The sequence below is a fragment of the Patella vulgata genome, chromosome 7 (assembly GCF_932274485.2).
Source record: "Patella vulgata chromosome 7, xgPatVulg1.2, whole genome shotgun sequence".
Taxonomy (NCBI): domain Eukaryota; kingdom Metazoa; phylum Mollusca; class Gastropoda; family Patellidae; genus Patella; species Patella vulgata.
The window spans coordinates 23,727,399-23,752,036 of NC_065885.2; the positions used below are offsets into that span (position 1 = coordinate 23,727,399).

Genomic DNA, 24,638 nt, shown 5'->3' on the forward strand with positions numbered 1-24,638 from the left:
ACATATGGGATTAATTACATGTTTAATTAGATCATAGCCAGTCCGTGCCTTAACAGAAGTTTATACAGAGTTGAAACGTCAATATCATATATTATCAAAAACCAGCTGAGGTCATACCGAAGTACCTAAATGACCGTTCAATTTGATGAAAGTTATCGAGTACTTTTTCACATTGTTATAGAATGTATTATTTATCTTTGAATTATTTATATTATTCATTGTTTAGGTATGTATATAAAGATAATGAAATATAATTTTCGGCTTATACACACTTTTTCTGTATATTATTATAATATATGCAAAAACTTGAAAAATATTGTAAGATATTGTCACTTGCGAATTTTCTTCTTTTGATTGACGTAATACATAATTTAAACAGAGAAAACAAAAATCCTCTTTAATCTGTGGTTATTTCCCACCCTAGTTATAATTTGCTAGGGCCATAAATGAATTTTCAGAAACTACCATCTTTCAGCACCATAGCTGACGCGTCAAACACGAAACTTGTTTGAATACTTACCGATGTAATAAACAGTAATTGTATTCCATTAGAACTGTTACCGGTGTTATTTCCAGTTCAATAATTAAATCTTTGGACAAGATTACTAATTTTGGTGGTATTAAGGCATCAGTGAATCATTAACAATTGAATTATAATTCATACACCAATGTTTGTTAATTTGCTCATTTATTCTACCAGCCAATACATTTTTTGTGCAATTGAAATATTAAAACCGATATTAAAATCATCATCCCTGTTTGTTATTTGATTATACACCACATTGGTTTGAATAATTGGAAGCTTTATATAGCATAAAGCAACAATAAAAAATACCAAAGATTAATTGTGTAAGTGTTGTCGAGATATCTGAATGAAGCACTAATATTTTCAGCTTTCTATGTCCATCCATTAGAAAATAGATTAGTGGTTTTCCAGGACACCTAATTAACTCCAAAATTATTTCTGTCAGACTTCCGGTAAGGCACAACTGGAAACCACTATAAGACACTGTTTGATTTTAAGGACTACCCCAGCCGTATCACTATATGAACAGAGACATATAAACACTAAATGTTTTTCCAACCTTATATAGTACTATGTTGTCTTAGTCTGAAAAAAAAAACAATCAACCTGCAACCACTATAAGACACTGTTTGACTACCCCAGCCCTATCACTATATGAACAGAGGCACACACAGTCACTAAATGATATTACAATTTTATTTCTGAACTACAGAATAATAGCAATGTTAAATATAAATTATGCTAATTATTATATTACAAGAAATATAACAATATTTATCTACACATACAAATATAAATGGATTTCAAATAAAACATTAAAAGAATTATTAAGTTTATGGGACGGTATCATCAAGAATTATTAAGTTTATCAAGATGGACATAAACAATGAAACAGTAATAAACAGATATGCATCGATTCTGGGATTAGGACGGATGTCAACTTCTTGATAATAAACAAATGTCAAATGATTCCCAAGATATAGACAATAAAATCTTTCACAGGAAAATACAATATATGAAGAAATTAGATATTACATAAACAAGAATGGGTCAAAACATTTTGATATTCAAGAAATCAGTCCCCAAATTTAGTAAATAAATTCTTTGATGTAACTCATTAGAGAGAGAGAGAGAGAGAGAGAGAAATGGGGTTTAACGTCCACTCGACACAAACTAGGTCATTTCGGGACTAACATATGGTTAAATTTTATTTATATAATTCGCTTGCGTGTAGGGGTCTTTAGCAGTGGGAGGAAACCGGAGGCCCCGGAGAAAACCCAAGAGGTTGGACAGGCGACCGGTAACTCATTAGAAGACATATAAAGTGAAATGAAGAATTATAATGAGCATCTGGTGAGGGGAGATTCACTTATTTAGACAGACATTACAGTTTCTCTTAAATATTTTGTAAGGTAGGTTATCTGATTAAGTTTTGCAATAAAGTAAAAAATAACTGAGACTGCTTATCAGTTATATGTTTTTAAAAATTATGCGGGCCAACTCATTACACTTAACAACTAAACATTGACTAAAATATCTACATAATGAGGCACAGGAAATATCACAGTATGTCAAAATATTAAAAATAATATGTTACTCTATACAATAAATATAATATACACATGAATGATTACTTTATACATAAAATTTACGACCTTTTGAATAAATTGGATTTCTAAGAATATAGGTAGAGGAAAACAAATAGCACAAAAAACCCAGAACTCATATTCTGGTCAGATTTATAATAGCTAATGTCTTTTTCCAACGCTAAACAGATTTAGGCTAATGAGACTAAAATGAATGCATAATTACGCTTCTGAATATTTGTATGTGGCAGTAAATTTAAACGTATCTTCATTCTTATCTTCCTCGTCATTTATATATACGAAAAACTCGAGAGTACCTGTCTGCATGACAGGAGCAAATCTTAGACCAATGGTATGGCTTCCACCCCCATCAATCTCAAACTGAGTTTCCTTCAACTGAACTAAGTCTGCACGATCTGTTCTTACTAAGAAGATCTTTTTGATTGGGTAAGGATTTGTGTAAGTGATTTTCTTGCTGGATCCCTTGCCCCCGCCTACTGGAAGGATTAGTTCAAAGGCCCTGGAGATGATGGGAGGTCGACAACTGGAGCAAATCAACCAGGATCTAACTAACTGATGGTATTCTACATCAACAACATTAATGTAATAAAACTTATTTCCTTGTCGATTTGGACGGACAGCAACATTTAATTCATGGACAGCGCCTGCTGTCAACATAAACTGATCACCTGGTTCTAGCTGCATCTCTCCTTCATCAGACGAAAAACATCGAACTAACCGAGAAGCTTGAGTTCCCCTGGAATACGAAGAAAGAAAATATAGAAAACATTTGCTTGATCATAAAGCATTTATTGGTTCTCAATATATTTTATGCATATTGAACTATTAGGCTATTGTTTGTAGTTAAATTTTAAAGATGGCAATATTTGAAAACATTGTCAACTCAATTTAATCTTTTACATCTGTCATAAAGCCTAAAGGAAATGGCTTTTTTTTTATCTACTCACATACGTATGCTGATCATGTGATTAATAAAACTAGATTTGTTTTCACTTTATACTTACTTTAATGTAAGTGCCAAACGAGTTGTCTGTCCTTCTACACAGCTGACATCAACTCTCTGTAAGGCGTGAACATAAACCTGCCATATCTGAATAGGTCGTGACAGGAATGGATCAACATAGATTGCGATAAAAAATCGTTTTCTTTGTGGTGATTGTCCAAGTGCAACCTAAATGAACAAACAAATCAATCTGTAAATTTATTAAAATGCGTGTGTGAGTTAGTTGTATTTTACGGCCGCTTCCACCGAGGTGATATCGCAGACAGGTTTATTAAAATGAAAATGAATCTATTTATGTACATTTATAAGTTAAAATACAAGATACAATACAATTAAGAGTGGATTTAATATTTCATGATAAAGAACAACTATCGGTTCACAACGACCCACATTCATTAATAAATCACTTAAATGACTTCATATGTATATATAAAAGCATGATACAAATGTCAACTCATGTGATCATTACACATATTTTTAACATCAATCTGAATTTGTAAAATTATTTTTGTTGTCTGTTGACATAGGACTTCACAAGGAAAGTTCTCCAATTTTCAGAGGTCTAAAAAAATCAATTGTTATGCTGTTCTGTGTATACTTCAAATGAGAAGAAATTGCTTGGTTTCTCTTTCCAAATCATCAACATTTACATATTAACATACAATCTATCTATGATTCTAAGATCCATGATGATTAATTAATGATTTACCTTAAAGAAGACATCATGTGGTTCTCCTGGTTGTGTAGCTTTACTATCAGTTATAACATTACCATCACTACATCTTATATAGACTTTATTAACACCACTACCACCAACAGGACTACCTGTTATAGAGAAACAATAGATTTACACAACTACCAACAACAGGTCACCTGATAAACAATAATATATAAACTTTATTTAGACCACTACCACATAATGGACTACCTGTTATAAATAATATATAAAACAAGCCAACAGTGAGGCTGATGTCCCCCGCCGAAATAGGAAAATAATTAGAGGACACATATAAATTTATCACAAATTATCTTTTACAAAGTATTGAACAATCAAACAGTATATCTTTACTTATAGTCTAAGCATACAATGTTTTTGATGGAATAATTATAGCATATTAAGGGGAAAACATGCTCTATGCCTACAGATCTAGAGTTTGGTTGTATCAACGGGTCTATTTTCCATCTTGCTGCAAGTTGTGCAAAGTTCACTGTTTTCTTTCTGTCATTAAATGTCAATTCATTATTGCATACTACATATTTAATTAATGTATAATAGTTTCTTTTTCAATTTGTTTTTTCCATTTATTTGTTTATTTACCTTGCCTATATTCATTGTATTGGATTGTATTGGAATTGCTCAATTGATGCTTTTATCAATACCTGGTTATAATATTATGACATGTAATGTGGCAAGTTGAGTCGGGACATGTAGGCTATAATGTAACCTAAATGTATACATAAGTGGATTTCGTTTCATTTTTTTCGAAAATATTGTACAGATAAAAGAGGAGGAATTACAGGGGTAATACATTGGAAAGCTTCTTCAAGAACTAAAGCATAAACTATATAAACGAGCTTCCAATCAAATTGTTTATCTCTGCTTACCCTAAGCGGAACGGACAGACAAACAGACAGACGGACGAACCCATTTTAATAGTTCCCTGCTTTCTTCGAAAGGCGGGGGACAATAAGCATGAACATTTACTCAATTCGAAGATCAACCAATCAAATTGTTTATCTCTGCTTACCATAAGCGGAACGGACAGACAGACAAACAGACAGACGGACGAACCCATTTTAATAGTTCCCTGCTTTCTTCGAAAGGCGGGGGACAATCAAAGTAGGAGAGTTATTGTTTTCCAAAGTCTCGACCAATCAAATTGCGTATCGCTCTGCTTACCCTGAGCAGAAAATGCTCATTATCAAACTTAGTCAAGGTATTACTGTAATGAAACTATACACCAAGTTTCATCAATCTCACTTAATTAGAACTAAAGTTATCGTGTCCCAAAGCATCAACCAATCAAATTGCTTATCTCTGCTTACCCTAAGCGGAAAATGCTCATCTTCGAACTCCATCAAGGCATTGACCTAATCAACACATACACCAAGTTTGAACATTCTAGCTCAATTAGGAAGAGAGTTATCGTGCCCCAAAGTATCAACCAATCAAATTGCTTATCTCTGCTTACCCTAAGCGGAAAATGCTCATCTTCGAACTCCATCAAGGCATTGACCTAATAAACACATACACCAAGTTTGAACATTCTAGCTCAATTAAAAGTTATCGTGTCCCAAAGCATCAACCAATCAAATTGCTTATCTCTGCTTACCCTAAGCGGAAAATGCTCATCTTCGAACTCCATCAAGGCATTGACCTAATCAACACATACACCAAGTTTGAACATTCTAGCCCAATTAGGAAGAGAGTTATCGTGTCCCAAAGCATCAACCAATCAAATTGCTTATCTCTGCTTACCCTAAGCGGAAAATGCTCATCTTCGAACTCCATCAAGGCATTGACCTAATAAACACATACACCAAGTTTGAACATTCTAGCTCAATTAGGAAGAGAGTTATTGTGTCCCAAAAAGTGTGACGGACAGACAGACGGACAGAACTTTAGTAACTCAAATGAAAATAGTTTACCTGGTAATGTATGGAAGGGTGGTAATCGAACTGTTTTTTTAAGGAATGATTGTTCTGGATGAAAGAAACGGAAGGTTTGATCTATAACATGTGGTTGTGGTTCTATCTTTAATAATATAATGGCTACTGCTTTATTTTCTTCTGATTTAAAATATACCTATAAATAATAATAAACAAAACATGTATAGTCTTTCAAAGCAATTTGAAGGAAAAATTATTTAACAAGATTTATTATATCTAAGAAAGAGATACGTTAACTCCAGAAAGTCATATCAAGAGTTTACCTTCAAATAGGTTGATATATATACTTGTTTTTGAAAACTGTTTGCAAAGTAACAAAGAAATGAAATGAAATGGGGTTTAACGTCCTACTGTTCTGCTCCGACTGGGCTAATGAAGATGGTCATATGCCATACAGTGTGCTATGAGTGAAATTTTGCCTGGACAGCGGCACTACTGCCTACTCTTATGTCGAATTCCAACTGCCAAGGGATCATTTATGTGCATGCCAATGTATACACTGAACCTCGTTTTTTTTGTCCCATCCAAATTACTAGACAGCTGTCCTTGTCAGGCCCTCTGTCCTAAAATAAACACAATGGTCAAATGAATATTAGAATAAATATATATATACCCGAACTGATTTAGATTGTAGAATATCATCTGTATGTTCTCCTGTTTTAAACATATTTTGCTTACTCTTTAATGGATCAATAGGACCCTACAATTAAACAAATTCTGTGTAAGGTATATAACATACAGTGGTATATTTTCTCTGAGCCCAAAAAAAATAAAGATTTGCATTAATAGTTAATAGACAAATGCAAAAAATCCAGTGGAATCAAAAATTAATATTATCTAAAAAGTGATTCTACATTTTGATACCCTCCATCAACTTACAGGTGGTTGTACACTCTGATCTGCCAGAAATGATTGAAATTTCAAAGGGATGCTGACAGTTTCTTTAGGTCGAAGGAATAGTTGAGGAAATTCAGATTTTCCTTCCTTACTGAACATATTTTCTTCTATCTGTGTAGGAAGTTGTCCTAATGTTTTAAAATGTCTCCATTCTCTTGTATCAGTTACTACTCTACAAAACAAAATGAAAAGGGTGTATTTCTATAAAACCATTTATGGATTTCCGAAAAATATCATACTTCTCTGATTCATACCTTCAGGTTTGGATTTTAGGAATATGACAATCTGGTTAAAACACAGATCCTATTTCGTTTCGTATTTTATAGTTCAAAATTTCGTTTTACTTGTCTTTACTACACTTGGATCTGGAAGAGTTGTTATTTAACTTGTGTTCTGAATGGTGTCAGGGATAAGCCAATGAAACGGTCTGTTACGGCGAGCTTTGGGCGTGTTTTCAAGGAACTGTGGGTAATCCACTAGTAACATCAATGCTGATTGGTTAATCAAATGTCTGACGTCCTAGGGTCATAAGTTGGTCTTTTGACCCCTGATGTGACTTATCGCTATAACTTGTCAGATCTTCATGTAGTGTATGCCATCGAAAGTATAAAAAAACGAAACGAAATATAGATCTGTATTTTAATCAGATTGGGAATATGAAAGAAATATATTTAACTTACTGTACATCAGGATCTCCACATTCCACAGTAAAAGTCTGCTGTATATTAAATGGATTTCTAAAGACAAACTCGAAAAATTCTGTATTACCAAATGATGGAAAGATGGTATGTTCTGTTGTAATGGATTCATTTAACATATTTACGATTCCTTCTTTCTTAGTCTGTAGACGATAAATCTCTATTGTTCTTAAATCTCGTGATCTTTCAGCTTTTTCTTTTCTATAACCCTGGAAAAAATAATACAATATTAAGGTTAGTTGATGAAAATAAAGTATTAAGGGTATAGACAGAGGACGCTACAACATAAAATAAACAAATATAAGCAGGGAAAAAACAAACGGTTGTCATGCAAGAAACACCCACATTTTGCAAGATATGGACAGAACACAAGCTAAAAAAAAAAAGCGATTTTTCCTACAATCAGGCGCCATAATCCAGGAGGTTACGATCCAATATGCACGAATATCAAAAGGAACCAAGATCTTTGGGACATAAACACATGTTTTAAGTTTCATCAAAATCAGATCAAAACTGTGACCTCTAGAGGGTCCACAACTTTGGAATTACATACTTTAACACTATTTGCATACATAGAGCGGCCATTTTTGTCTGGCAATTTTGGTCCGATTTTCTAAAAATTCAAATTCATTATTTTAAATCGGATAAGAATTATGACCTCCAGAGGGACCACATAAGATAAAACTGGATTTTTTGTACAATCAGGGGCCATAATTCAGGAAGTTAAGATCCAATATGCGTGAATATCGAAAGGAACCATGATCTTTGGGTTGTAAACATGCATTTCAAGTTTCACCAAAATCGAATGAAAATTGTGACCTCTAGAGTGTCCAAAAGCTAAAAACATGATTTTTCACACAATCAGGGGCCATAATCCATGAAGTTACCAAGATCTTTTGGATAAAAACCTATATTTCAAGTTTCGTCAAAATCGGATAAAAATGGTGACCTGTAGAGTGTCCACAAACAAATTGTGGACGGATGAACAATATACACCCGAATGAAAATGAAAATGTGGGCGTATAAAAAAGTTATGAGATAAGCTTCAAAAGAAAAAGACAATATAAAAGTTGCTTGTTGTTCTGCGGATAAATAGAAACTCCATTCTTTTTTAAAGTTCATATCTTTATATGAAAACCTGTAAGTATTTAAGATTTAAATTTTTTTTACCATAGCTGTAGTCGGTTTCTCTTGATTAGTAGCAGCATTACGTATTGCCTGCATTCGAGCCAGTTTTCTTTTCCTCTCTGCATCACCCTCTCTTGTTACTTCATTTTCATCTTCTGTGGTAGCTAATGCTGGTTTGTCAGAGAATAATAAAGTAGCCACTTCACGATTCTGTGATAAATGATGAGCTCTGGATTTATTTACCATCTTCTTTGCACTTACTAAAAATAAAAATAATAAAAACATTTCATATAAAAAAATAATCTTCTATCAATGAAATGTTACAATTTGTCTATGCACCACTTACAGTTATATCAACCTTTTGTGAATTACAGAACCAATGCATCATTTCAGTTTGCATTTTTCAAGAATATCTGTTTAAAGAAACAGCTGTTGCAGTCTTCGTATCGTAAACAAATAATGTCAAGAGAAAAAATCCTAAGCAATTTAAATTGAAAAAATCTGGTTGTAACCTGACCAAACATCAGTTTAATAAATAGACATGAACTGGCCTGTTTAATACTGAATTGAATTACTTATATATGTATAGTATATAGGTTTAAATACTTACGTATAGCATTAGCTGTATTAGATAAACTACCACCTTTATATTTACTATTACCAGCTGTTTGTGAGACGAGAATCTGAGTTTTACTTGGTAGAGGTGTTATATCTAAATATACAAATAGTATTCAACAAATAGTGATAACATTCAAATGAAAAACAACTGGTATAAATTCAATAATATTTCAAAATTAATGTTCTAGGTATTTATTAAGATGCATTATGTAAGAGCTAAATCTGCCTACTGCAGGTCTTTTTGTGGCTTCAAATATCATATAAACTATTATTTAGACATTTATTTACTTAATAGACCATTGGATGGCAGAGATTTAAATGGATTAGAACTCCTGTAAGATTTAAAAAATTAACGATAAATGGATACATCTTCCAACACTCATAACTTGACTCAGAATAAAACTAATTCTCAATATATTCATTTTTCATTATCTATTTTTTTTAACTCTTTATCTAAATCTTACATAATGCATCTTTTACTTTTCTACACTACAGCCACTTCCTACATACATTTAGTTCTAGGAAACGTTAGCTCATCATCGACACAGGATTGGCTAATCTTTTATAATAAGGCAAAATTTTTATATTTAAAGAAAAAATACAATAAATTGTTTAGGTATTTTCCTTTTTGATCCTATATGTAAGTATCAAGGCTTTTGAATTCAATCCTAACATACAACTGCACAATGATCACCTGATTGGGGGCCATGTCACATGTAGCAGAGTTTACCTGTAACTTAACTTTGTTCAGTTAACCAATGTACTTTCAAAATTCGAATACCAGTAATGAATTCAAATCTTTATAAAATACACTAAAAAACATGTGTTTAGTAAGTACATTTTGATCGATGTCATACAAGATAATATAAAAATTAAATACCTGTTTTGTTAGATTTAGAGTTGAGAGCATGTCCAATATTAGCCATTCTAAGATGAAGTTTTCCTTGCAGTATCGAGTGTGTCCCAGCAGGCTTCACATCTGACTTAATATCACCAGTTACAGTAGAAAACTCGTCTGGATAATCTGTCTTTATCACATCCAGTTCAAAGGTTGTCTGTACAGCTTCATTACCACAACGACATAAATACTGAAAAGATATTAAGAGAATCATTTAGAAAAATTACTACTTTGTATGATTCAATTCAATAACTGCATTTATCCTTCGTTTTATATTTGATAGATCTGCTTGCTTCTGATCAATAATTTGTAAAGATCAAAGTATTCAACACAGGAATTCAATAAACAAGATTCATTCTACCATCATATAAGAGGTTAAATATTTATAAGTACAAATCTGGGCACAAAATTTCTGACCAAAAAGAAATAAACTAAGAATTTTAAAAATTTGCAGGATATCATGTCAGTATTTTTTCTTTCTGAAAGCAACGACAGTTCAATAATTTTTTGAAGTGTGGATTGACCTTGCATTCATAACCACCAATACATTTCAATAGGACTTTTATGTCATGAATAAGCTATTTGACTCACTTTGAGTTCTACAGCACAGGAACCAATCTGTAATAATGTATCACCGTCCCATACATCAATATGTAATGTCTGACGTGATAGATGTTGTAAAAATAAAAATCCTTCACCTGGTTTTAAATAAGTTGGATCTATATAATATCTGATCTGAAAAATCACATAAAAATCATATCTATAATACAAACTAACATTAATTTTGGCATATTACACTAATTTCAATTTGGGAATATGTCAAAATCATGAGATACACAAGTTTTGTTAATAGTTATTCAAGAATAATATAAATTTCTGTATCTTTACAATCTAGACTAAACCATTTATTAGAGATGTAAAATGTAGCACAAACAGATTCATGTTATAATAATTTGTAGTGGTTCAATAGGACCTGAAAAAAGTTGACAATTCTAATGATGTACGCGATAGTGATTCAGGCAATATTTCCATGGCTTAATCAAGGCTAAAATATACTCAAATTGAGAATTTAACATTTAATTAAGAAACCAAAACTAAAATATCAATGGTAGATAATCTCCCAGGTTGGATTCGATTCGACTAAAAGAGGCTCATCAAAAGATTTTAATCAACACATGTAAGTAGGTGGCTCCAACTTGTTTTTATCATCTTGAGATGCCGAATGTTAAGAGTTTTTTAAAAGTTTATAAGAGAATTGAAGTATTTTTGGACTGATATTCCTTTCAGTGATTCAACTTACACAATATTGTAGTTTGTAGTTCATACATAATTCCCACAAATGACGACCATGGGCATTAATCGAATAATATATCTCACCTCATAACCTGGAGAGTTTTGTTGTGCTATACCATCTTTCTCTATCCTCTGTAGTATAAATGGTAAAGATTCTGGACTTGATGTTAAACCATTCTGAGGTTGACCCATCAATAATCTGACAAAATATAATCATTCTTCATTTATTGCTTTACTTACATCTATTAATCACATTCAATATGTCACTACAATGTGTTAAAAATTATACTGCATAATCATTTGATTCATTGCAAGAGAATGCCCAAATCATCTTTTATTATCCGTTTGTAAGATATATGATAAACATTGGATAACAGGAGATAACTTGCAATAACAAACGAAGGCAGACCACCATTACTTTCCACATTGACTTTAAGTTTTGTCTCTTTGCCGGCTCCTGCATTTGATCAATTTTGTAGGACTGATTGCTCTGAACCACATCTGGCCATGTCTTGCTCCAAAGCTAGTATTTGACTAACAATTAAAATTTTGAGATACACAAACTATCCGTGATATATCACGATTAACAAACTTTTAGCACTGTTATCCTTCCAACTCTAAAATATGAATATTCACAAAAACCTGGAGGAAATGTCAATGCAAACCTGCTTGTTTGATTCTAGACTAAAAAGTCAACAGCAGTTTGGCCATACAAAGGGGAAGGATAGAAAGAAGAGAGGTTATAATGATGCCTGTCTGCAGATAATTTGGGGGGTTTTATCGATTCTCAATTCTAACTTACCTTTCTGTTGTCATTTGAGGAAAACGGTAGAATTGGAAGGTAAAGAAAACTGTTCCAGCATTCTTCTTAGGACCATTAGAATCATACACTAACATTCTAAACAAAAACATGACATATATTACTATTCATTACTTTTCTAAAACAATATTTCATTGAAAATTGAAAACAATTGAGTAACTGGCATAGCCTACATGACTTCTGTGTTATATAATAAAATGAATATGTACATTATATAAAAGAAATAGTTGAATAAACAAGAAAACAATAAACTAAAAGTTATTCAACAATATAAAATTTGTCTTTTTGCCACTTATATTTAAGAGTGTGCAACATTTGAATGTTGCTAAGCAATACTAGTGCCAATTCATCCATTGTCTAACATGCATTCTACAAAATGGTGGGTGGCAGCTGCATTATAATTCATACAATGAGCTTGACTTGAAGTATTATATATTGTTTCTGGTAAGAAATATATATTTTCCTGCTAGTTTGAATATATTTTCTAAATGATGTTTTATGTAGTTAGGATTTGGATGAAGAAATATTATCTTTAAAAAAACCGAACAAACTTTCAACTTACTTTGAGTAAGCCAGGAACTGGAAGATTAATTCATTGCATTGTAAAGGATCCGCATGTTCTCTAGCTAAATTAACCATAACTCTAGATTGTGGATCAATAACTTCTGGTGGATCACCGTTACTATCAACAATGGGTGGAAAACCAGCAGAATACAGTCTTGCATACGCTGCCCTCGATAAACCTTGACCTCTAAAATACAAAAAATTTATTTTGCATTACCTGTACCTATATTAAAGATACTAGATGATCGTGACAAAACTTGGCTTTGATGGTACAACTACAAAGTACAATTAGAATAATTAACTGTTAATCACAGGATTAGCGGAGGCGCTACTACAGGATGGTATCAAATCAATATCAATATATGGCCATTTAATGGGTGATGTTTTGTTAAATTTAGAACTAAAACAGTGACAGATGGTCTTTTAGTGTTTCCAAAGAATACACAAGTTCTTTTCTCACATATATACACTTGTGTGTATTTTATTTAACCCTTTAAATGCATTTGATATATGTGTATATTTTGTTTAACCCTTTAAATGCATTTGATATATATACATACTAATTGATAAACTTAAATTCATATATTTTTTTTTCACATTTAACCATATATTAAATCAGTTAACAACAGATTACTATATTCACAATCACAACTGATTAGTATAATAAATCAGAATGTATAAAACACATTTTATAAATAATCTACATACCCAACTGGTAACGGTATTGGTGTTAACACTGGACCATGTGGTGGAGTATATGGCATTTCTCTTAGCATGGCTTCTGGTCCAACCTACAAATATTAGGAGCTTTCAAATGTAAATCAAAAGAGAATAACAGTAGAAAAGGGCTAGCTTTAATCTCTCAGAGACAGACTTAAAGGTCACCAGAAAAACTTCATAAATTTTTCTAAATAATGCAAGGAATTATACCAACATATCCTTTCCATAAGTATAGCACAATCTCGAATGTCAATGTTACCAGCCACAGGTAAATTTTAATAGGTAGATTTCCGCCATTCTTTGTGAGTAGTCATAAATTTCCGCCAATAAAAAAGCTGTGACGTAATTTTAGTCCTGATCATATTCTAGTCTAGACTAAAATTACATCACAGCTTGTTTATTGGCAGAAAGTTACGACTACTCACGGAGAACAGTGGAAATTGCTAACATTGAAATTTACCTGTTGCAGGTAACATTGGCAATCAGGATCGTGTTATACTTATGGAAAGGATACATTGACATAATTACTTGCATCATTTAAAAAAATTATGAAACTTTTCCAGTGATCTTTAAAAGAGCTAAACCTTTTAATTTAAGTAAATATAAACTATTGAATTAGGTTGTTGTGAGATATTACTTGAATTAATGACCAGATAAGCTTGATATAATTGAAAGAAATATCTGCAAAGTGTATGCTTAAGTCAGTTTGTTTACTGATTTTATTTTCATATTTGTGAACAGAGGAAAACAATATCAGTTATTTCTCAACATAAGCCTAATATATAGACATAAAATTTTAAACAAAGACAGACTGTCATCCCACAAAACAAATTAGCATATTAAAGCTAATGATCATTTTCAGCTTTCAAATGTAAATTATTCTACATATTACATTAAATTAATTTACCTGTGCCATTGGGGCCATACCAGTAGGATAAATTCCACCTTGTATCATTGGAGGCATATACATCTGTTGTGGATAGACTCCACCACCATACATACCAGGCTGCGCATAAGGCATACCTTGAGGGGAGATTACTCCTGGTTGACCTTGTTGTGGTACTTGTAGTGAAGCAGCATACCTGGGACTACTCTGAGCCCTAAAAAGCAAATTTATGAGCTACAGAAAATCAAATAAGATTAGGCATACGCACAAGACATCACAAAAGAAATGAATAAATTGATCACAGAAAATACTTGTTTGTATAATAATATAGTGATACATGTATAATATGTTTATATTGTACCATGGCTTTAACTGTAATACATACTGGTTCAGTGATAAATCTTATTCTATATGAGCAGCTATATAATGTATATAGTGAACTAAACTAGTGACGAGCAGTAAAACATGTTTATAATGAAGCTGATGGTAGTGCTAAACAGCAAAACATGTTCATAGTAAAGGCGATCATATGACAAACAGCAAATACATTTTCATTTAAGGCAATTATAGTGCTGAACAGCAAAACATGTTTATAGCAAAGTTGATGGTAGTGCTGAACACCAAAACATGGTCATAGTGAAGGCAATCATATGCTGAACAGCAAAACATGTTTATAGTGAAGGCAATCATATGCTAAGCAGCAAATACATTTTCATAGTGAAGGCAATCATAGTGCTGAACAGCAAAACATGTTTATACTGAAGTTGATGATAGTGCTGAACTGCAAAACATGTTCATAGTCGAGGCAATCATATGCTGAACAGCAAAACATGTTTATTGTGAAGTTAATGGTAGTGTTGAACAGTAAATCATGAATTCAATGTGTTTACTTATAGTGAAGGAAATCATAGTGATGAACAGCAAAACATGTTTATAGTGAAGATTATAATTAAACAGTAAAACATGAGTTCAATACTAGTGCTGAACAGAGAAATGTGTTTATAGTAAAGGCAATCATAGTGCTGAACAGTAAAACATGTTTATTGTGAGTGCAGTACATGTGCTTTAAAGACAACTATGGAGAATGGATATCTACGTGAACACTACATAAGCCTTACTTCATGTGTTTAATATTTAAACTAGCGTGAGAAGCCATGAAATCAGATGAAGATGAATGTGGTGTCACACATTTTTGACCACTGATAGACACATTACATGAGCTTCCATAATTCAAACTGGCAAAAAAACATCAAGCACAGAAAAATAACATAAAGAAATCTACATGTACAAGTAGTTGACACTATCTATAAATGAAGGAAACAAATGACATAATCTTCTCATCAAATCAAATTTACAAAAAAAGAAACTTAAATCAAAATGAATCTGTGATGATATGTTAATTGTTAATAGATAAAGTTTAAAATAAGCATAAAAATATAGTTTAAGCAACATTTAGTAACTGAATGAGAATAACACATGACACTATTATATGGAATACAAGCTACTTTGAGGTTTATTTCTGGCAACTTGTATTCCATACGAATGTGTCATAAATATGTTTGAAGACCCTATATTATCAAATTAATGCTTGCAGATGTTATTTCTGAAGAAATCAAGATCACAATTTATCATTGATAAATACTTACAATTAATACAGACCGAAGTACAATGATTTCATAAGGCATGTAATCAAATGAAATGGGGTTTAACGTCCTACCGTTCTGCTCCTAAACTGGGCTAATGAAGAGGGGCATACGCCATACAGTGTTCTACTCTTATATCGAATTCCAACTGCCAAGGGATCTTTTACGTGCACGCCAATATGTACACTGGACCTCGTTTTTTCGTCCCATCCAAATGACCAGACAGCTGTCCTTGTCAGGCCCTCCGTCCTGCATCACTGACAAGGTGAAACCACGCCGGAAAATCTGGATTAACTTTCTTGGCCAATGCAGGGATCGAACACCCGACCTCCAGGCTAGCGAGCCAGCGTCTTACCCACTGAGCCACGTGATCCCGGGCATGTAATCAAATAAGCATGTTGAAGCTTTATGGTGGATATATTACAAATACATACATATCACACAATAACTTACTTCTGCTTTCCTGAAGGTGGACGTTTACTAACATTTTTACTAATATTAGTACTATCATAGAGAAAACTTTCATCTCCTTCGCTACGTACAGATGCCACAGATCCTGGCATCCCATAAACATCAGAATGGGGAGATAAACCATTAGTTAATCCTTGAGACAGACCACTCATCTGATTATACGCCATATTGGTATTTGGAACTGGTAAAAACCCTTCCTGATAAAAAAAAATGCAATAAACAACATAACAATCTGTCATCTTTACATATCATTATGCAAGAACTCTTAGAATGAATTTTGTTATTCAATATTTATACCGTATTAATTTTGTTTTTATTCTATGTCAAAAAATAATTACACAAGATAAAGTACACTATTACACTATCATTATGAAAGAACTCTTGGGATATGTTTTGTTTTTCAATATTTCAATCATATTATTTTGTTTTTATTGTCAAAAAGAAAGTATACCAGATAAAGTACACTATATTATACTATTCAAAAAAAGTAGGGGATATTTGATTTTGGGGGCATAATACTAAAATATGCAAATGACTACGAAAAAAGTCACTATAGAACCTAGAACCTAACAGAAGAAACATTTCCAGTTACATGTGACGCCCAAACGCACCAATAGCTACCGCATGGAATGCAGGTGATGCTTGGGATCATCATGGGGGTCCAACCCAAGATTTGCACGACTCTGACTTTGAATGTTACAGTCATTGTGGCATTGAATTCCAGGGTGGAAACATCAGTTTAATTGTTTTAGTGACCAGAAAACAAATTTTGATATGCGTCGGCTTACCCAAAATGAAAGGTTACGTGCCCTTGGCATGCTACAGATCGGCACAACACAGGCGGTTGTGGCGCGGACGATGAATGTTTCTCAGTCTGTCATAAGCAGGCTATGGTCCAGATACCGTGATACACAATCTGTACAGGACAGACCACGCTCAGGTCGACCAAGGGCGACAACTCAAGCCCAGGATCGATTTATCCGTACCTTGGCCTTGAGAAATCGTGTCATCACAGCAAATCAGATCAGCGCTCGTCTTCAAACAGACACTGGTGTGAGAGTGAGTGACCAGACGATTCGGAATCGACTGCATAGGGGTCACCTTCGCGCCCGACGTCCTCGTGTGATCCCTTGTTTGAGAGATCATCACATTCAGGCAAGACGTCGTTGGTATAGGGATCGTCAACACTGGGATAATCGACGCTGGAGCAATGTGATGTTTTCAGATGAGTCAAGGTTCACTGTTGATTTTTTGGACAGACGTAGGAGGGTGTGGCGTCGTCGAAACGAGCGCTTCCAAGACGTTATCGTCATCAGACATGGTGTGGGGAGGCATCACTGTTGCTGGAAGAACGGCTTTACATGTTGTTGCAGGGCGTGTTACAGGCCAGTACTACCGGGACAACATCTTGGCAGTCCATGCTGTGCCGTTCGCACGACGTCATGGCCGCCATTTCATCTTCCAGGATGACAACGCAAGATGTCACAGGGCCAGGATCGTTACAGGTTACCTCCAACAACAGAACATCACCACATTACCTTGGCCAGCACTGAGTCCCGACCTCTCCCCCATCGAGCATGTCTGGGACATGCTTGGACAGAGGTTACGTCAACGTCAACAACGTCCTGCCAATGTCCAAGAACTTGCTGCTGCGTTGCAACAGGAATGGGACAATCTGGACCAAAATGACCTTAGACGTTTGTTTGGCAAACAGAGGAGGATTTACCCGTTACTGACTTGGTTGTGATGCTGTGGTAACTTTGCTGTTTGACCCCGGGTATCATTTTACCCTTATAATGGTCAGTCTGTGCCTTACTTAGTCTAACGATCATTTGGAATAAATCGATGAATGTGAACTTCATTTCATTTTGTCATTTGTTTCTTCGTCAGTTTCATTAGGTGACTTTAATAACACTTAAAAATCAAATATCCCCTCCTTTATTTGAATAGTATACATATACATAATATTTAGGTAGAGAATATTTCTAACGACAGGTGGAAGTATCAAAAGCAAATATCATTATTGTAAATTTGTGGCAAAAGTATAATGTGTCTTCGCGCATACTAACCTTGCCTTCAGTACTCCATTGAAACATGGCTAAACCACCTACAGTTTTACTAGCTGATTCATCCTGCATGGCTGTATCTGGTATTTTATATATAAAGTCTTCATCTGGAGACTGTTTATTACCACCTATTAAGCCTAGATGTACTTCACGTTGATTAGCATGCAGAAATGGATTCCATACAGCCCACCGTAATGATACCGTCCTCGTATGAGCTCTAGCGTATGTTAATGACATCTAGAAAGAGAGATATAAAAAAAATAGTTATTTATCGGGTGGTTATTTCCAATAAAAGTATGGAAAATTTGGTATATATGGAAAGTATAGACACCCAATCTTACTGGAAAAATACTAGATTACCGGATAAACACCCATGGGGCAAGCACTGGGCAAAAATGTCAAGGTATCACTAACTGGCAACCGGACTGTTGTCGGCCAGCTTATTGTGTGCTAGCTTGACTGAGGGAGCGGTTGCTATTTCTTGATCAAATGGTTAGGAGGTTTTGGGAATATGGAGGAGTGTCAAGTACAAAAGACTCAGCAATTAAATGGTGAGCATTACCATTGAAACACTTAAGACACAGAAAAGATTTGGTTTGCAATTAGAAAATATAAATCACTGATCCTGTTATTGAGATTTTAATCACAATTTTGACAAAACCTCTGAGGCACTGTTTTGTGCAAACAGGGAAAACACACAGGGTTTGCAATGATCCTACTCCTTTTCACTGCACTAGTCTAAAAATTCAACATACCCTTCTATCATTGTCAGACAGTGGTTCAGCTATAACATATTCTAGTTTAAATATAACAGCAAATAGAGGATCTTCTAATAAATCATTGATCTGGATAGGATTTTTCAATACTAAGTTAGTAAAATGAGCACTGGAAAATATAAAACAATAAATAATATTGGTATTAACTAATTACTTAACTATAGTATTTGAGATTGCATATCATTGACATTTTAATAATATGCAAATGAAGAGCCCCGGGGAAGAACGATCTAAGTCACTTTTTCAACGAACCTCTGTTAATGGCGCCATCTGGTAGCAAATTGTATCAGCTTTCTTTGGAACAATCAATTTCAGGTAAAAACGATCAGAGTCACATCGAACCAAGGCCCTTCTGAAATGGCCACCCGGACAAATACAAGTCCATCGTATTTATTTGACCTTAATTTGGCTGAAAAGTGGAAGTCAGTTGTTGTACTGGTAATTATGATTTGTATTAAACATCATGTTGAAGTTGTAATTAAAACCCACTCGTTCTGTTCATGTCAAGCATTCTCGTCCAAAAGTCTGTTTTGCCTTTTATGGGAAAAGACAATGTGACTTAGATCGTTCTTCCCCTGGACTCTTCAAATGCATAGATGATCTCATGCAGTCGTGGTGTAGTGTGAGGCTTGTTTCAGTATAAGTATCTTTCTCTTGAAGAATGTAGAAAGCTAAACAGATCTTAAAAATCTAATTTATTTAAGGATGACAATAATTTTGACCAAACTTACTTTGTTCCATTGGATCCAGTCCTTTTATGACCAAATTTAGTACTACGTCTAGCAGACGGACTAGCTGTTGGTTTTCTAGATGTTGGACCAACTTGTTCTTCTAATAAAACTGTTTGGGGTTTCTCTACATAACATAATCCATTATGAACACCAACCTGAAAAAGGAAATGTTAACTTTAGTAAAGCTGAAGATTTCTTTCATTTTTCTGTTGAAATAATAATGTAATGTGTATGAATCTTATCCGGAATCTTGTATTTTGGGAATTACCCATTTATGGGCAAATACATCTGAAGGAAACACGTCTTATTTATTTGATTAAACCAGTCTGAAGCTGAACATAGTTTTTAATTTGTTAAGAACAACTTGAAACAACCTTTTTAAGCCAACCAGTTTTATTTAATTAATACATAAGAAAATGTGTCAGAAACTATAAGTAGCCTGAACTTTTCTTTCGTCAAGGAGAAGGGTTTTCAACCAGTAAATGACAAAAACTGCACAAAAAAATCAACATTAGACAAGCAGATTTATTAGTATAAATTGGCTACATCCGGATTCAGCCTTTATTTAACGAGCTTAAGATAAATAACAATAAGCTCTAAATATATCATTTCAGAACTGAAACAAACATTTTAATCAAGTTTACCTGCAGACGTCTTTCAACAATAGAGACTTGTGTTCCTTCTATGCTTCTATTTTCACGCTTCGCACGATCTTCTTTTAACAAGGTACATAACTCTTCTTCAAACTTGTCAACATATGGCTGTAAATGTAGTGTAAAGTGCTCCATCTGTACTGGTACTGGATTCAATAACTGAGGCTTCTTAAACTTATCTTTACCTATAAAATATTGATTAACAGATTTAGAATCTACCACAATTACGATAAGTGTGTAATAGACTTCTTCAAAATCCCCTTTTAAATAAATGTACCCTAGAAATAATACATGGAAGCACATCTATACTATTCAAAAAAAGTAGGGGATATTTGATTTTGGGGGCATAATACTAAAATATGCAAATGACTACGAAAAAAGTCACTATAGAACCTAACAGAAGAAACATTTCCAGTTACATGTGACACCCAAACGCACCAATAGCTACCGCATGGAATGCAGGTGATGCTTGGGATCATCATGGGGGTCCAACCCAAGATTTGCACGACTCTGACTTTGAATGTTACAGTCATTGTGGCATTGAATTCCACGGTGGAAACATCAGTTTAATTGTTTTAGTGACCAGAAAACAAATTTTGATATGCGTCGGCTTACCCAAAATGAAAGGTTACGTGCCCTTGGCATGCTACAGATCGGCACAACACAGGCGGTTGTGGCGCGGACGATGAATGTTTCTCAGTCTGTCATAAGCAGGCTATGGTCCAGATACCGTGATACACAATCTCTACAGGACAGACCACGCTCAGGTCGTCCAAGGGCGACAACTCAAGCCAAGGATCGATTTATCCGTACCTTGGCCTTGAGAAATCGTGTCATCACAGCAAATCAGATCAGCGCTCGTCTTCAAACAGACACTGGTGTGAGAGTGAGTGGCCAGACGATTCGGAATCGACTGCATAGGGGTCACCTTCGCGCCCGACGTCCTCGCGTGATCCCTTGTTTGAGAGATCATCACATTCAGGCAAGACGTCGTTGGTGTAGGGATCGTCAACACTGGGATAATCGACGCTGGAGCAATGTGATGTTTTCAGATGAGTCAAGGTTCACTCTTGATTTTTTGGACAGACGTAAGAGGGTGTGGCTTCGTCGAAACGAGCGCTTCCAAGACGTTAACGTCATCAGACATGATCGATTTGGGGGTGGTTCTGTTATGGTGTGGGGAGGCATCACTGTTGCTGGAAGAACGGCTTTACATGTTGTTGCAGGGCGTGTTACAGGCCAGTACTACCGGGACAACATCTTGGCAGTCCATGTTGTGCCGTTCGCACGACGTCATGGCCGCCGTTTCATCTTCCAGGATGACAACGCAAGATGTCACAGGGCCAGGATCGTTACAGGTTACCTCCAACAACAGAACATCACCACATTACCTTGGCCAGCACTGAGTCCCGACCTCTCCCCCATCGAGCATGTCTGGGACATGCTTGGACAGAGGTTACGTCAACGTCAACAACGTCCTGCCAATGTCCAAGAACTTGCTGCTGCGTTGCAACAGGAATGGGACAATCTGGACCAAAATGACCTTAGATGTCTCATTAGGAGTATGCCACGTCGGATCAATGCTTGTTTGGCAAACAGAGGAGGATTTACCCGTTACTGACTTGGTTGTGATGCTGTGGTAACTTTGCTGTTTGACCCCGGGTATCATTTTACCCTTGTAATGGTCAGTCTGTGCCTTACTTAGTCTAACGATCATTTGGAATAAATCGATGAATGTGAACTTCATTTCATTTTGTCATTTGTTTCTTCGTCAGTTTCATTAGGTGACTTTAATAACACTTAAAAATCAAATATCCCCTACTGTTTTTGAATAGTATATAATCTGTATGCTATAAGACCAGTGTAGCTTTAACTGACACAAACCAATGTCGTGGTGTGAACTGTGAATGTTTACCTGTAATCCTACTACTACTCTTGAGCATCTCATTGGATAACAAAAAGGTAAAAAAAATTATAATGCACTTGAAATACCTGAATCTCTGCCATCAACTAAACCTGGTACAACAAACCAATGTCGTGGTGTGAACTGTGAATGTTTACCTGTAATCCTACTACTACTCTTGAGCATCTCATTGGATAACAAAAAGGTAAAAAAAATCATAATGCACTTGAAATACCTGAATCTCTGCCATCAACTAAACCTGGTACAACATCTTTAGAACCAACAACAACATTTTCAGGTAATAAATGCATGACTTGCATTAATACTTTATGTGTACATACAGTATAGTTAACATCACATCCTTCTATATGATTTAATAAATCTTCATCTGCAAAAAAATATACAAATTATCACACACCAATATTATAATTATAATTATCACACATCAATATTATAATTATCACACATCAATGTTATAATAATCACACAGTGTTACAATTATCACACATCAATATTATAATTATCACCCAGCTATATTATAAATATCACACATCAATGTTATAATAATCACACAGTGTTATAATAATCACACATCAATACTATAATTATCACACAGCTATATTATAATTATCACACATCAATGTTATAATAATCACACAGTGTTATAATTATCACACATCAATATTATAATTATCACACAGCTATATATTATAATACATCCCTATATCATAATCATTTATATTATAATTATCACACATTATATTCCAATTATCTGTGTTCATAGATCTACATTAAAATTCACAAGAAAGAATAACATTCAAATGATTCTACCTCACGGTACCAGTACTATATTGGTAATTTGTCAATGTATATAGTAGCCTATGAAATAGATTGCCATGTACACTTGTAGGTTTCGCAACATTTCTTTTTATTTTGACTAGATTTTCTTTAAGCAAAACAAATATCCATACAAATATAATATTGCTTACCTTCAATGGGTTCTGAGAGTAAAAATAACGCTCGAGGTGAACCGTGATATAATTTGGACCTGAAAATAAAATATACATTCTAGGTCATCGGTTTTTGATAATTTGAGAGTCATTCCAATAAGTGTTGAATTATTTAATTCCTCACTTATAGATCCTAAAGATGCATCTGTTCTGAACATGTTGTTCAGAGATAAGACTTTCTTTTGAAACATCATATAATATTAATATTGTTTGGAGATAAGACAGCCCAATTAAAATTAGACCTAACATATTACTTCTTTCTTTTTTTCATGTTGTATACACACAACAGTTTGTTCTTACATCTTTATTCAGTTTTTGTATACTCGACGTGATCTGTGTTTAAAGCTAGTAAAATAACCAATCTGATTAAAACACAAATCCTATTTCGTTTCGTTTTTTATAGTTCAAAATTTTGTTTTACTTGTCTTTACTACATTAGGATATGGAAGAGTTGTTATATAACCCACGTTCTAGTTGATGTGAGGGATTAGCCAATGAAACAGTCTGTTGCAGCGAGTTCTTAGCATGCGATCTTCATGCAGTAGAGGCCATATAGATCTGTATTTTAATCAGATTGGTATACCTACTTTTGTAATTAAAATAACTTAGGTCTATGTTTAAAGCTAGTAAAAACTAAAACAACTTACTGGTACTTCTGTAATAGAATAATTCTGTATTTATTTTAAGCTAGCAAAACAACGTACCTTTGTAATAGAAATAACTCAGGTCTGTGCTTAAAGGGACCATCCCGATTTGAACAGAGTCTCAAAAATAAAAGTCTGAGTACGTATGAAATTTAAGCGCCAAAATATAGAGGAATGGTGTATTTACCTTGTCTCAAAATTTCAGCTCAAAATATTGAGTCATTTGGACGTGAACCTCAAAACTGCTTATCTGAACACATAACCCATTTAAGATTTTGGGTCAATTTTTTCGTTGGGTGACCTGATAATCGATTCCCGTTCCTTTAGAGGTCTATACAATGAATGACCATGTGCTGTACTTGATAACGAAAGGTAAATTTCACCTACACATTATTTTTATAAAATAAAAGTCT

The 24,638-nt window shown here is 34.1% G+C and overlaps 1 protein-coding gene across 7 annotated transcripts in view; it reads right to left on the bottom strand.

The window, feature by feature from the left end:
• Positions 1-1,203: 1,203 nt before the first annotated feature.
• Positions 1,204-24,638, bottom strand: part of LOC126826739 (nephrocystin-4) — a 38,424-nt gene continuing 14,989 nt past the window's right edge. For 6 of the 7 annotated variants that reach the window (XM_050555779.2, XM_050555775.2, XM_050555776.2 and 3 more), the window contains 23 exons: positions 23,561-23,619; positions 22,807-22,959; positions 20,660-20,853; positions 20,016-20,170; positions 19,264-19,393; positions 18,512-18,745; positions 16,425-16,639; positions 14,350-14,542; positions 13,431-13,513; positions 12,721-12,909; positions 12,141-12,236; positions 11,423-11,537; positions 10,637-10,780; positions 10,028-10,235; positions 9,140-9,241; positions 8,572-8,789; positions 7,384-7,610; positions 6,686-6,875; positions 6,420-6,506; positions 5,786-5,942; positions 3,846-3,961; positions 3,138-3,304; positions 1,204-2,869 (listed from right to left, as the gene is read on the bottom strand). In XM_050555779.2, the coding sequence (XP_050411736.1) occupies positions 2,335-2,869; positions 3,138-3,304; positions 3,846-3,961; positions 5,786-5,942; positions 6,420-6,506; positions 6,686-6,875; positions 7,384-7,610; positions 8,572-8,789; positions 9,140-9,241; positions 10,028-10,235; positions 10,637-10,780; positions 11,423-11,537; positions 12,141-12,236; positions 12,721-12,909; positions 13,431-13,513; positions 14,350-14,542; positions 16,425-16,639; positions 18,512-18,745; positions 19,264-19,393; positions 20,016-20,170; positions 20,660-20,853; positions 22,807-22,959; positions 23,561-23,619 (3,967 nt within the window). In that variant the 3' untranslated portion in view covers positions 1,204-2,334. Of the gene's footprint in view, positions 2,870-3,137; positions 3,305-3,845; positions 3,962-5,785; positions 5,943-6,419; positions 6,507-6,685; positions 6,876-7,383; positions 7,611-8,571; positions 8,790-9,139; positions 9,242-10,027; positions 10,236-10,636; positions 10,781-11,422; positions 11,538-12,140; positions 12,237-12,720; positions 12,910-13,430; positions 13,514-14,349; positions 14,543-16,424; positions 16,640-18,511; positions 18,746-19,263; positions 19,394-20,015; positions 20,171-20,659; positions 20,854-22,660; positions 22,690-22,806; positions 22,960-23,560; positions 23,620-24,638 lie in introns of those variants that run through there. The other variant, XM_050555780.2, reaches the window with a different exon arrangement.